Here is a 14773-nt window from a genome sequence, read left to right as displayed (position 1 = left end):
TCTCTTCTTTACAATTTTCTTAATAACATTTTCTTTTCTCTAAGTTACCTTATTGTAAGACTATAGTATATGATATATATAACATATAAAATATATTAATCAACTGTTTATATTATTAACGATTAGTAGTTAAGTTTTGGGGAAGTCAAAAGTTATATGTGGTGCCCCAACTCCCACGTTGTTCAAGGGTCAAGTGTACTCTGACAGAGAAAAAATAATGTAGAAATTTTTGATTATTCAAAGAAACTGTTATTATTATAATAGCTAATAAGCAACTATATAATAGCTAATAAAAGCTCACACTTATCCAGCATTTCCAACATGCCAGGCTCTAGCCAGATCACAGTTCTAGCTAAATTACAGAAGTGAAGCACAGAAGAGTTAGAAAAGTTGTCCAAGGGGCGCCTGGGTGGCACAGCGGTTAAGCGTCTGCCTTCGGCTCAGGGCGTGATCCCGGCGTTATGGGATCGAGCCCCACATCAGGCTCCTCCACTAGGAGCCTGCTTCTTCCTCTCCCACTCCCCCTGCTTGTGTTCCCTCTCTCGCTGGCTGTCTCTATCTCTGTCGAATAAAATAAAATAAAATCTTTAAAAAAAAAAAAAAAAAAGAAAAGTTGTCCAAGATCATGCAACTAACTGGGATTTAAACTCAGTCATTCTGACTAGAGAGCTCAGCTTCTTTTTTTTTTTTTTTAATGATTTTTTTATTATTATTATTATTATATTATGTTAGTCACCATACAGTACATCCCCGGTTTCCGATGTAAGGCTCGATGATTCATTAGTTGTGTATAACACCCAGTGCACCATGCAATATGTGCCCTCCTTACTACCCATAGAGAAATCATATGATAGTTGTCTTTCTCTGCTTGACTTATTTCACTTAGCATTATCTCCTCCAGTGCTGTCCATGTTGTAGCAAATGTTGAGAACTCATTCTTTCTGATAGCTGAGTAATATTCCATCGTATATATGGACCACAACTTCTTAATCCAGTCATCTGTTGAAGGGCATCTCGGCTCCTTCCACAATTTAGCTATTGTGGACATTGCTGCTATGAACATTGGGGTGCATATGGCCCTTCTCTTCACTACGTCTGTATCTTTGGGGTAAATACCCAGTAGTGCAATGGCTGGGTCATAGGGTAGAGAGCTCAGCTTCTTAACATAAGGTAACATGATGTAATGCAATAAAATACAATCAACATAAAGATACAAAGCTGAATGGCAAAGATAGAAGAATTGAAAAATTTTAAAAACTAATGCTGATACTAAAAAACATTCCTTTGATAATATTTTGACTTTACTATGAGGGCAGAGACCGCAAGCATCTAGCTTCCTGTCTTAAATTCCTAAATACTTAGTGATGTACCTGAACAGGAATATTAATTTATAATATCCAAGGGTAATTTGCATAACAAATAAAATCAGTTCAACGGAGCTTAGTATGACAAGAGTAATGAGACAAATATTTAAAAGATACTTCCTTGTTGAATTATGAGGTACTTTAAATTAGATTAGAAGTGAGACTGCTGAAACCTGCTTTTATGCTGTAACATATTCTGTAAACCATGTTCATCAAAGTTGCGGAATCCTGTCTGAAGAAACAGATACTACACGATATTTAAAAACCAGGTATCTTCTGCTTGTTTCAATTCAGTTCGAACTCTTTCAGGAGTACCTCCTATATGGCAAAATTCCAAGCTATTCACAGCAGAGGATACAAAGGGCACATGCAAGCCTGACAGAGGAACTATTTAGTAGATAAGGAAGGCCTTTTTTAATGCTTATTGTTACTATTTAAAATTCGAAACCAAAGCAAGTGTCCTAACCAAAAGATATCTAGGAACTGGGAAAGCAGGCGGAAATATAGCACAGAAAGACTCAAGTCCACTCTATACAGTCATACAGTACCTGGGAGCTGAATCTGTGAACATCGTCAGAGGCACTGACTAGATCAATGGAAGACATGGAGGAAGAGCGACTATAGGGCTACCAGAGACAGACAAAGAAAAAACCAAGTAATCAGAACAAAGGCACAACAGAGCATTCAGTACCAACTTCCAAACACAAGATAAAGAAAGAGAGAACAAAGCACTATATGAAACAAGCTCAGCAGCAAGTGCTGACTTCATGCACCTATTATGGTTTATGCTCCAAAATCTTTCTAAAAAGAATGCAATGCTTCCAATAATACAAAATAATATCACTTAACCCCAAAGAAAAAAGTGATTTAACATAACTGGCTCTGCTTCTGGTTAGCTATTTTAGACCAGCCATTTCCTATCCACCCCCATCCCCCCATTCTCCTTAAACAAAAAAGAAAACATTACATTCAGAAGATTTCTAACTGTTTTGGAGGATGTATATGGAAGAAAGTATACAATACCAAAAAATCTTATTCCTAAATTCAAGAAAAGGGAAAACTAATACAACAAGATAGTTCCATCAACAGTGAAGAACAATATATATTTCCAATAAATTCTGACATCAGCTTACCTTTTGGACAAATCTATGAGTCCCCACGGAAGAAAAGGCATCTCCAGATGGCATGGATGTAGGCCAGTGTAATCTGACCTTTTCACTCTGCGACTAAGAAAACATAGAATGTTAGGTGGGAACGTTTTAAAGTGTACTTTGCAGCTTAAGAATGAATAAATAACCTGAAACTACCAACATTTAATGACTGAACACTTCCGTACTTATAAATACGAATTACAAAAATAACCCTGAAGGTACAAGCCTTCCTTGCCATGCCCCGACACCTACTTCATGTATTCTAACTCAATCTCTTCTTTCAGACTCCATAGATACCACCTTTGACTAGGGGTTAGTTCTTTGAATTTGTCAGACTCTCCAATACCAGTATGGCATTATTTACCACAAATCTTTATTAACACTGCTGTTGAAGTAATTTCTTATATCCAAACTCTGGCCAAATTATTCTAATCATTCTACTTCATCAGGGTTGTGCAGAGCCATACCATCTGAACCACTGTCTTTTGCTTCAGTTGCATTACAAAGAACACAGCACAGATATCTTTATCTCCTCTCCATGAAGGTGTTTGGTCTTCAACCCACTGTGTCACTCCTGTTAGGCTGCCACTTAACTTCCTTCCTCCTCCTGAACTTGCCCTGTTTCCTCTCACTTATTCAATATCTTCTAAATATAAAGTACCAGAAGCTGTGCTGTGTTGTGTGTGTGCTCATCTTCTAACTATGCAGGAGACAAGTGGTAATTTCTGTTCAACACTATCTGAACAGAACTGCTAAGACCTCATTTCTCACTCACTACTTCACTAAAAATTTCTTTCCTTATCTTGATAAATAATGTAGAATAATGTAAACTCAAAAATGTGTCACTGAAGAATACCTAAGTAGTGGCTGTGCTGTTAGTAGTCCTGTGCAAAATCTATTGCGTACAATGAGGGAAATGATCTGAATCTTTGGAACTAATTTCATGGATTACTGACGCTTACTATTCTACAGCATTACCACACTATAATTATCCTTGTGATATCAACATGCCCATTAGGCAAGGAAGATCATGGTCTGTTTAATAACCCATTTTGCAGAATATCTACCACAGCGTCAAGAACAGACTGAAATTAAATAGCCCCATGAGTATCTCTTTTTTCTAAAGTTTACAGAAGTTTTCATCTATCCTCTTAACCTCCAACTCAACCACCATATTCTGTAAAGTAGCATTTTAGAGCCAGAAGGGAAGATTTGAGCCATCCTGTGTAACTCCTTGTTTTATATATTAGAAAACCAAGGTCCAGAGAATTTAAGCAGTAAGTGTAGAGCTACATAGTTATTAGTCACTGGCAAGACTTAAGATTAAAGTTGTCTTGACCTACTCTCCCCCAAAATACCACAACTTAGATTAAAACAAAAACAAAAATAAAACAAAACTCCAAAATGAAGGAAAAAAAAATCCCCAACATTTAAAAAGCCAAACACAAAGACAGTCCTTCAGGTAATACTTTAGGCATCCAAAAATGGAGCTCATTTAGGAATTGAAAACTTCCATTCTTATTGAACGCTGCATAGCATCTTTTTTGGGCATAAAAAATGACTAATAAGATTTATAAATTAATGTAACAAAAACTTTTCATCACTGATTTAGAAAAAAAAATAATGAAAGAGAAACACAAAAAGCAAAAGTCATTATTGCAAGTGATTTACCCTCAGGGAGACAGACCAGTAATTGAGCATAATGGCCATGACTACCTCAGCAATGACAGGAATGAAAGAGCCAACTTTTCTATGCAAGTTCATTTGTAATATAACTGACAGACCTAGGTATTTATTTGCACGATGCTTAAAGCCCTGGGAAGAATAACTAAAATTCAGCCTTAAGTACCATCTAGTGGTAATATATGGTAACTGCATTGTTGCAGAATAAAAGGAGGCAAAGGATCAAATTAATCCTGAGATTAGAGTTTGAAGGATTTAAGAAATGTTTTTCTTCAACTTCCACAGAAAGAGCTGGGTATAAGCATTGTGAATTTGACAATGATAAAATACTGAGCAAAGTTAAAAATGAGGAAGAAGGTGAAGTTAGTGAAAGCAATAAAGGAGTTAAATTCTTGGTCATCTTCCTTGTGAATTCATATGGTTGGTACTTGTGACACAGAGAAATCCACAGATTGTTTCACTCAGATTAAACATATGCTTGTTTTTAATAGAAAGATAATAAAGTTGGATACTTCAAGGGGAATAGGCAGAATATTTCCATTTAGTTTCGTGTTAATTATGCATGATTCCGTTAAGCCATCAGTGGTCTCCTATTTTGCTTAGAAATTCATACACGAAGGAACTGACTTGTAAAGATTCTTCTACATTTGTGACTCAGCACAGACACAGTTCATCTTCTAGGTTCACAGTTCATTTCTATTAGGTTCAGAGTTTTCAAATTCCATTTAAATCAAATAACACACATCAAGGAATGCCTAGTGTTAGAATTTTTAATAAAAGATATACCTGTTCCTCTATTTTATCTTGTCTGTCAAGAGCAGCTTCAACAGCATCAAAGAACTCTTCTTCATTAATCAGGCTGTTTGGACCTTCCTATTCAAACACGGGAGAAAAAAATCACTTAATCAAAAAAACCAGAAAAAATTTTCCTTATTAAAAAGCAACTTAAAAAAAAAAACAACCCTTTTATCTCAGCATGCTTACCAAAGAAAAGAGCTACTCATTGCTAAATCTACGGACACATCAGTCTTTATCTTACTTGCCCTATTAGCAGCATTTTTTATGTGAACGACACTCTTTGAAGAGTGCTCTCCCCCCTTGGATTCCTAACTTCCCAGTTCCTCTCTATCCAAGCCTCTTCTTAGGACTCCCTTAAATTAAATGTGGGTGTTCCTCAGGGTTCCATGCTTGCTCTCCCCACAGCACTTATTCATTTCTAAGGCTTTAATCATCATGAGATGATTCCCAAATTACAGCCTATCCATCTCTCTCCTAAGTGTTAGACCTTAGCATCCAATAATACTTAAGACCTCCTCAGGTTAATGCTGCAGTTCACATGCAACATGTCTAACACCTGTTTCTTCCCCTACCTCTAAACAAATCTAAGGCAGAACACCGGGTCTGTTTTCCCATTACATAGGTAGGGCCCTCAGGCAGGATCCTGTATACCCCCATGCCTAGTACAGTGCTACACACACACACACACACACACACTTTACTTATATATATAAGTATATAGTAAATCTTAAGGAATGAATTTAAGATTAAAAAGTAATTTCTGAAGCTACAGATGACAGAAACATTTAAGTTTTGTTCAACAATTAGAACATCAAAATGTCTGATTAGAACCAAAATAGGGTCAAAATCTGAATTAGTGTCTAAAATCCATACAACCGTAGTACTCACACAAGAAAATACAGATGGCTCAAAATATCAAAAGGAAGGGGAAAAAAAGTATAAAAAACAGAGGCCCTGAAGGCCCTAGTTTACTTAAAAACTGGATATTTAACTTGATACCACAGGGGGTCAGTGAGAAAAAACCTCAAGTACCCTTAACCATTTTCTTCATTCAAAGAGAAAGAGGGAAGTACATTTCAGATGGATGGAAAAACGATTGTTTATTCAACAAATGCCACTAAAATAAAATACAGATTCCTACATTATACCATAATCTTAAAAAACCCAGATGTACTAACAATATATTTAGAAGAGACCATTAAAAAATTAAAAATCCAGTAAATACAATTATTTAAAGTAGGGAATGCTTTTAAAAGCATGATACCAAATGTTGGATTAAGTACATCAAAAAACTGAGGGATTAATTACATAAAAAGTATAAAACTTTTATATGACAAAACCAACAAACAAAAGTTAAAAAAACTAAAAAAGGAAAAAAAATAATTGAAAAATGAAAAGCTAATCATCCACATCTTCTAAATCAACAGGAGAAAAAACCTCAAAACCAAATAAAAATATTAAGGGACATGGATAAGTGAGTCATTAAAGAAGAAAATCAAAACCAGTAAACTTTTTTTTAAGAAAATCTAAATCATATCAATAAATAAGCAATTTTAAAACATCTGAAACCTTAACAAATGTACTTATTATTATTAGCACAACATCCCTCCTTCTTCCATCCTGCTTTTTTCCCCACCCCCTTTCCCCCCCAAAACCCTTGTTGACAGAAGTGAAGATAAACAAGCATACAATTACACTTATATATAGGCTGGTAGGAGATAAACCGGTACCATATATTGTTAAATTAAACACACAGGCTTTTTTGTGTTTTCTATAATCTTCCTACATGAACATCTGGTTTTACTTACAAAAAAAAAATTAGGTAATTTAAAAAAGGTGACAGTTCACCCCCAAAATAAACCAAAAAGAGCAAACAATCTGCTTAGCTTCAGAATAAAAATTAAAATTGTAATAGCTTATACTTCAGTAACCTTGTTTTTTTAAAACCCTGAGGGTAGCTAATTATATGATTTTTACACATTCTAGAAGGAATAATTGACAGTTTAATAATCAATTTGAAGTATTACAGCTCAAGTCTCATCATTATGAATTTCCACACCTGGAAATCAATTCCAACATAAAACATAGTCAATAGTAACTCTATGTTTTTTCCTCTCTAAAATAAAAACAGCGAGAACTTTTTCTTCAATTTTCTTTTCCTTCCTTTTTTTTTTTTTTTTAAAGATTTATCAATTTATTTCAGAGAGAGAGAGTAAGTGCAAAAGAGTGGGGGAGTGGCAGAGGGAGGGAATCTTCAAGCAGAAGTCCTCCTGAGCACAAAGCCCAACTTGGGGCCTTGATCTCAAGATCCATGAGATCCTGACCTGAGCCGAAACCAAGAGTCAGACACTTAACTGACTGAGCCACCCAGACGACCCTCTTCTATTTTTTTAAATATAAACTAACCACAATTAAGTTTTTTAAAGATTTTGTTTATTTATTTGAGAGAGAGAGAGCACGAGCTGTGGGGAGGGGCAGAGGGAGAAGCAGACTCCCTGCTAAGCAGGGAGCCAGATGTGGGGCTCCATCCCAGGACCCTGGGATCATGACCCAAGCCAAAGGTAGACGCCCAACTGAATAAGCCTCCGAGGCACACCTAACCATAATTATTTTAACATTCTACTTCTATCTTAATGCCCATTACCACTTCATTTTTTAAAATGTTCATTTCAGGAATATCAACAATGTTAGTGATTACTACCAAATATACTACCAAATATATTTCTTATAGCTTTTTCCCTCTAAAGAAATATCATGGAAAAACAGCTCATAAAATATTAATATCTGTGTGTATGTATGGAGATGAAAAACTTATTAATCACTTAACAAAGAGACAAAAGAGGAAAGAAATTGGTTTCAGATATTTTCAAACAATAAAGACAAGGCAATGAAGATAGGCAGAGCTCTGATAATGGACAAGACGTCATAGTATATACAGCACACATTAAAATCTTTTTGTCTGTATAGTACTCAGGGTTTTCTTCCATAAATTGCTTTTATTTAAAAAAAAATAATTAGGAGATAACATTAAAAATTAACATCCTCCACAGGAAAGATAAAAACTTGTCCTGTAATGCAGACAGGCTTAATAAATGAGTCTTTGAAAAGCCTACACTAAATTTTGTAGTCAATAAAAAAAAATCTATTTCAGAGTAAGCCTAACATTTATCTATTATGAAATATACATTTAATTAAACACTGAAGAACATACTACATATCTAGAATATTTAAAAGTTGTAAAAGTAATATTTAAAAATTAATCACTTCTGCAACAGATAAGGCCTGTATTTTCCTCCTTCTAAAATTAAAATATATATTCATACCTCATAATCTGGCCCTCCAAAGTGGGATTTTTTCTTCAGTTCTGTCACAGCATTTTTGTATGCTTCCTCTATTCTTCTTCTCTTCTCAGTTTCCTGTTTTTTGTTTTTTGTTTTTTTTAAAAAGCAAGTGAAAAATTATCATTTGAGGTGGGGATTTTCTCTGCATTTCACTGAAATTTTATAATTTGGCCAAACAACAACAAAAGCCCACTTTATTCCTATGAAAAATGAGCTTGATTCTGCCCAAGAAAACACTTTTTCTCTGAGCTATACATTACACACAAGCTACTATTTAAATCACCACCAAGATCCACCTTATAGGTAGGTTACAAATTTAGACGGATTAAGTAACTACCAAAGTATCTACACACACACACACAAAAGATAAACACACAGAAATGCCTACAATGTATTCATGTGTTTGCTTCCCCCCAGTAAAAGCTGTATCTATTTTGCTTTAAAGAAAAAAAGCAATGGATATCAGGAAGAAAATAACTCAATTAACAGGTGAAATCAATGAACTTTAATATATTCTAAGAAAGATAAATTTCTAGTACTTTCCCACTGCTGGTTAAAACTATTTCAGGGCTGAAAAAGAGCTTAGATTTCTACTTTAACCCTCTCTTTATTTATTTTATTTTTTTTAAAGATTTTATTTATTTATTTGACAGAGACAGACAGCCAGTGAGAGAGAGAACATAAGCAGGGGGAGTGGGAGAGGAAGAAGCAGGCTCTTAGCGGAGGAGCCTGATGTGGGGCTCGATCCCAGAACACTGGGATCACACCCTGAGCCAAAGGCAGACACTTAACGACTGTGCCACCCAGGCGCCCGTAACCCTCTCTTTAATCTACAGTTCTAAGAGGTTAAAAGACCCAAGGTCAATACTTAAAAGAAAAAGGTTGGCTCTGGCACCAATCTCAAACTTATTTCTACAACAATGGATTGCACAGGTCAAATCTGATAACCGAAGTCTTACAAGCTTGTAAGGCACCTAATGTCTTTATTCCCTTACCTCAAATACGTAAAGGCTAAATTAAAGTCCACATGAACTCACACAAAGCTAACTATTTCCAAATACCCTATCTGAATTAAAGCTCATGCAAATCAGTGAATTAGTTCATTAGAACCAAAGGGTAATTTTTGCATACTCAAGAGAAAGCGGGTCTACAGATCCACCAGAATCGCTAAAATTAAAAAACAAAATAAAGAAATACCCACAAAAACCTGACAATACCAAGTGTTGCCAACAGTGAAGAACAAATGAATTCTCATCTACTGCTGGTGGAAGTATAAACTGATATAATCACTTTGGAAACGGCTAGCACACACCCCATGAACAAACAATTCTACTGCTAGCTACATACCCAAGAGAAATGAGTGCATATCCACCAAAAGCTAGGTACAGGAACGCTCACAGCAGCTTTATTCACAATAGCCAAAATATAAACACCTAAGTGTCTATCAACAGGAAAAACCGATAAACAAATTGAAGTCATAAAAAGAATAAACTACCAGTAAATGTAACAACATGAATGAACCTTAGAGTCAATGCTGAAGGGGAAAAAAAAGGCAAACACAAGAGTGTATATGGTCACCTCTTGAGATGGTGGCATGGTATGGACCAGGGAGGCATGCAGGAACCTTACAAGTGCTACAAAAATTCTTTATCTTAATCTAAGTGGTGGTTATAGGGGTGTATACATATGCATAAAAATCATCAAGCAGTATACTATTTACAACTGGTGCACCTCACCATATTTATGCTATACCTTAATTTTCAAAACTGAACACAACAAAAACATACAGCACAACAATAATATTCAAAGGATTAAGGGAAAATGAAAAAGCATGTGAAATTTCACACGAGAGCCTATTAATGTAAGCAAACATCGTCAATGAATAGACAGTCTCTTGTTAACTAAAATTGTTTAATCTCACAATTTTTGGTCCTCTTGGACATGATTACCTAACAATTAAGTATACTTCTATAATAGAAAGGATTGTTATTATTACAGGTAACCAAGAAAAATCATCACCACTAGATACTAATTTTCTATTATTTGGCTGAAAGAATGGAACTGACATCAGAAATCGAAGTATAAATAATTCTGCTATCAAATAGCTGTTATTATATCACCTATTACCTATTTAATTGCTCTCATTAGATTAAGCTCCTTGAGGGGCAATTTCCTGTTTATTGCTGTTTTCCCATTTCTAGCCTAGAGCTTAGCACAATACAAGCATACAGATACTTTCTGAATGAAACAGAAATTTCAATTAAACAATATTAAATTATCATTGTACTTTCCTTCCCAATTATATAAATTACTTAAAAGACGTATTTGTTGATAAAAAACACTTTCCATTCAAGAACTTTCTATTCCTTATAAAGTGTGTGCATACATACATACATATGTAGATGTATGTACACCACACATATACATGCATACATAGGTATACACACACAAGTACATACTGCATATCAAACATACCCACACTCTTACATTTCATATAAAATGTAACTGGGATCCCATTTCAACTTAGAAAATTATAGTGAAGAGGTGAGTAAGATTCGACATCAGACCCGCAAAAGACTAAAATGCAGGAGTTTCTCAATTTCAATTAATATTGCCATTTTTTGTGGCTTTTCTTTGCTTACACGTTGCATAGGAAAGCAACAAAATTATTTTTTCACAGATCCTTTATTGCTCCTCAAAAAAGAAAAAGGATAAGACTGACAACAATGAAGGTAAGCAAAAGTCCACCTCCCTTTTCAGCACTCCAAGTAAGAAACCTGATTGCTGAAAGGATGGGAAAGCCATGTTTCATTTTTAATGAGTATTTTTCAGGTAGTGTGATTAGAATATATGAATGAAGATGATGATCCCTTAGTGAAGGATTAAAGGACGAGAGACTGAAAAATTAAGAGAAAGGTGCCAGAAGGTTTGAAATAAGCTAGTCTGGCCAAGCTGAACGATTCACTTGAACTATTAATCTAATGGAATTAAGGGGTTGTCCTGTTTTCTCAACATATAACTTTTTGGTGTACATGGAATCTTCTAAAAATTCAATTTGATCCATACTGGCAGAGAGTTGAAAGCTCTGAAGATAAAATAGTTTGACTCCAGAATAATGAAATGTCCGTACCTTAAACATTTTCACTGTTTGTTTTTAAAGAATATTTATTACCAGTCAATATGGTTTACTGTCACCTACACTTGAGAATTCTTTTCTTCTAAAGAGAGGGACTTCCTTAAATACACAGTATTAATCAAATCCTGTAGCCATTCTGCCATTATATCAGTGGTAACATTGCTTTACCTACTTTCCTGCTCCAATTGATAAGACCTTCAAATACTACAAGCAATTTGACTCATTCATGAATGACAAGATTCTGACTAATGTTGGGCCCAGTATTCAGAGCTGAAATACAAAATAGAGTAAAATTCTTCCAATTGCTACTTAGCAACTCTGGACCAGTCTCTGGGCCTCTCAGCTCCTTCTATAATATAGTGGCATTAGACCAGAACTAAATCTTCCAGGACATGTTTCAGTTCAAACATTTTATTATTTTGCTGATGTCAAATTCTAAAGAGAAGTTTTCCTACTAAACAAATTCACTGAGCCATAGTTGACACTAGGAACTAAAGATTCATATTGTAATGTTACTATCAGTGCTGAAGTTTAAACAAAGGTGGAAGTAGGTGAACATGAGGCAAATGTTCAATGAACAACATATGTTAAATAATAGCACAATGACCCTGTAATGTATACATGGCTACAAATGCACTAAGTTATGTTTAGCTTTATAAGTTGGTGTTTCAGTTCATATAACTTAAATGCAGCTTCACATATTTCACAATAAAGCTAGGTAATGTTAACTGGCTCATCATTTCTATTCCAAGGCATTACTATTACTACTACAAAAATTTCTGTATTAAAATCCTACCACAAATTTGTGTTGTAACTGAATACACAACTGGTAAATCTCACTAGGAAAATGAGTTTGAGATGCCTACAAAGTTTCAGAGGAGTAGTACCCCCTGCTACTTCTACCAATCCCAATAGATTTTTCCCTAAGAAGTTAGTTTAAATGTTCAATCAATATATAAAGTTGAAATAAAATCAGATTATTCTTTAAAAAGAAGAAAAACTAGACTTACCTTATCCAGTCTCTTTTGCCAGCTGTCCTCACGTTTTACCATTAGTTCAATACAATGAGAAAGTGTAGCAAGGATTCCAGCAGTAGTTGCTTTAAAAGTTATCGCCTCCCCTTTAAAGTCTATACCATTAATTCCTCTTGGTGTTACATGTGGAAATACTGAAAAAAAAAAAAAATAAAGTTACTCACTGAAAATCTTTCTAATGAAGAAATAATTCTTCATCAAAACTTAAAACTAGAAAATGTTTAAAACCCAGCAAGTCAGAGCAGGCTTTTGGATTACAATTTCCCTCTTGTTGGCCAACATATAAAAATTTCCATTCCATACTCCATAAGTAAAGAAGCTTGTGGCAGCATATGTACTTTCATATGTTTTTTTCTGAATTCTGTTTCCTGAAATTTATTTGCTGTACTGCACCCAGTGAATAAAGTAGTAGGAGGAATAATACTTTAACAATAACACCCTGACAGCTTAAAGCGGGACCAAATTACAGCCAGAAATACCTTACATTTTGAGAGACCTAAAATTTAAAAAATACCTAACGATGAACTATAGAACTGAATAAGGTAATGTAAAACTTTTAAATAAACATCCAAAATAAAGTCTGAGACCAATGCATACATTAAATGGCTCTTATGTTTGTATTTTATAATTTTAACTCAGAGTTCACCTTTGAATTAATGAAAAATCTTACAACTCACAAGATGCAAGCAAGAGAGCATAGTACCTTATATTCTTAACTAATAAGAAACCGTTCCAACAGAATGCTTATAAGTGAAATAATGATATTTTGAACTTTAAAAACTCATATGTAGATATGACAGCAAAGGTACAATCCACAAAAGAATAAATTGATAAAGTGAACTTCATCAAAATTTAAAATTTCTGCTCTTAAAAGTATTGTTAAAAGAATGAAAGTAATGTAGAATGAATAAGTCTACAGGTCTAATGTATGGCGTGATGACTACACTTAGTAATACTGTACTGAATACTGGAAATTTGCTGAGACAGATTTCAGGAGCTCTCATTACAAACAAAAATGTCACTATGTGAGGAGATGATAAATAGCTTGACTGAAGTAATCATTTCATTTTGAATATCAAATCATGTTATTTATCTTAAATACATGTAATTTCCATTTTTAAAAACTTCCAAAAAAAGAGACAAGCCACAGACTATAAGAAAATCTCTGCACAGCATGTATCTAATAAAGAACTTGTATCCTTCATCAATATGTTACATATAACATATATTAATATAGAATATTGACACATTCTATACTTCAATATAGAATATATATTATCATCTCAAAACTTACCTGTAAGAAAATATATAACCCAACTAAATAATTGGACAAAAGATTTGAACACTCTTCAACACAGAGATATGGACAGCAAATAAGCACATGAAATGATGCTCAATACCATTAGTTACTAGGGAGATACAAATAAAAACCATAACAAGCCACCACTACACACCTATTAGAAGACTAAAATTTAAGTTTTTAAATATTTATTTATTTATTTTAGAGAGAGAGAGAGTGCACAGACATGTGAGCAGGGGAGGGGCAGGGCGAGAGGGAGAATCCTTGAACAGACTCCCCTCTGAGCGTGGAGTCCTATGCAGAACTCGATCCCAGGATTCTGATACCAAGATGTGAGTGAAAACCAAGAGTTGGCCACTTAACCGACTGAACCACCCAGGTGCCCCAAGACTAAAATTTAAAAAGACTGACCATGCCAAGTGTTGGCGGGGATTTGGAGGAACCAGGACTATCCAATATGACTGGTAAAATGAACCCTGGTGGTTTTTTAAAAAGTTAAATATACACCTACCAAATGATTCAGCCATTCCAATACTGAGTATTGACTCAAATAAAATATATGTCCATAAAAACGCTGCACACAAATGCTCATAGCAGCATTATTTGCAATAGCCAAAAACTATAAAACAACCCAAATGTCCATCAAGAGATGAATGGATAAGCAAATTGTGTTGAATCAACACAAGGGAATACTACTTAGCAACAAAAAGAAATCAAACACTAATACGAACAATAATACGATGAATCTCTGAGAAAGAAGCCAGACCAAAAATCCCCCATATACTGCATGAATCCATTTATATTAAACTTTAGAATATGCAAACTAATCTACAGTGACAAGAAAATAGACCAAAGTGGTTGGGAATAGGGAGAAGAGGGATGACAAAAGAGATGGAGCAAATTTTTGAGGGTGATAGATATAATGATCTTGACCATAATGACATCTTCAGGATAATATCAAAACTT

At 34.5% G+C, this 14773-nt stretch overlaps 1 protein-coding gene across 2 annotated transcripts in view; it reads right to left on the bottom strand.

Annotated features, from left to right (window-relative positions):
* Positions 1-14773, bottom strand: part of CERT1 (ceramide transporter 1) — a 97637-nt gene that overhangs the window by 19880 nt on the left and 62984 nt on the right. Inside the window, exons 7-11 of one of the 2 annotated variants that reach the window (XM_040622180.1) lie at positions 12484-12641; positions 8320-8412; positions 4985-5071; positions 2498-2590; positions 1913-1990 (exon numbers count right to left, since the gene is read on the bottom strand). In XM_040622180.1, the coding sequence (XP_040478114.1) occupies positions 1913-1990; positions 2498-2590; positions 4985-5071; positions 8320-8412; positions 12484-12641 (509 nt within the window). The remainder of the gene's footprint in view (positions 1-1912; positions 1991-2497; positions 2591-4984; positions 5072-8319; positions 8413-12483; positions 12642-14773) is intronic. The other variant, XM_040622179.1, reaches the window with a different exon arrangement.

Source organism: Ursus maritimus, unplaced genomic scaffold (assembly GCF_017311325.1).
Source record: "Ursus maritimus isolate PB19 unplaced genomic scaffold, ASM1731132v1 scaffold_5, whole genome shotgun sequence".
NCBI lineage: Eukaryota > Metazoa > Chordata > Mammalia > Carnivora > Ursidae > Ursus > Ursus maritimus.
The sequence above is the reverse complement of the archived record's forward strand: the minus strand, read 5'-3'. Positions and strand labels throughout refer to the sequence as shown.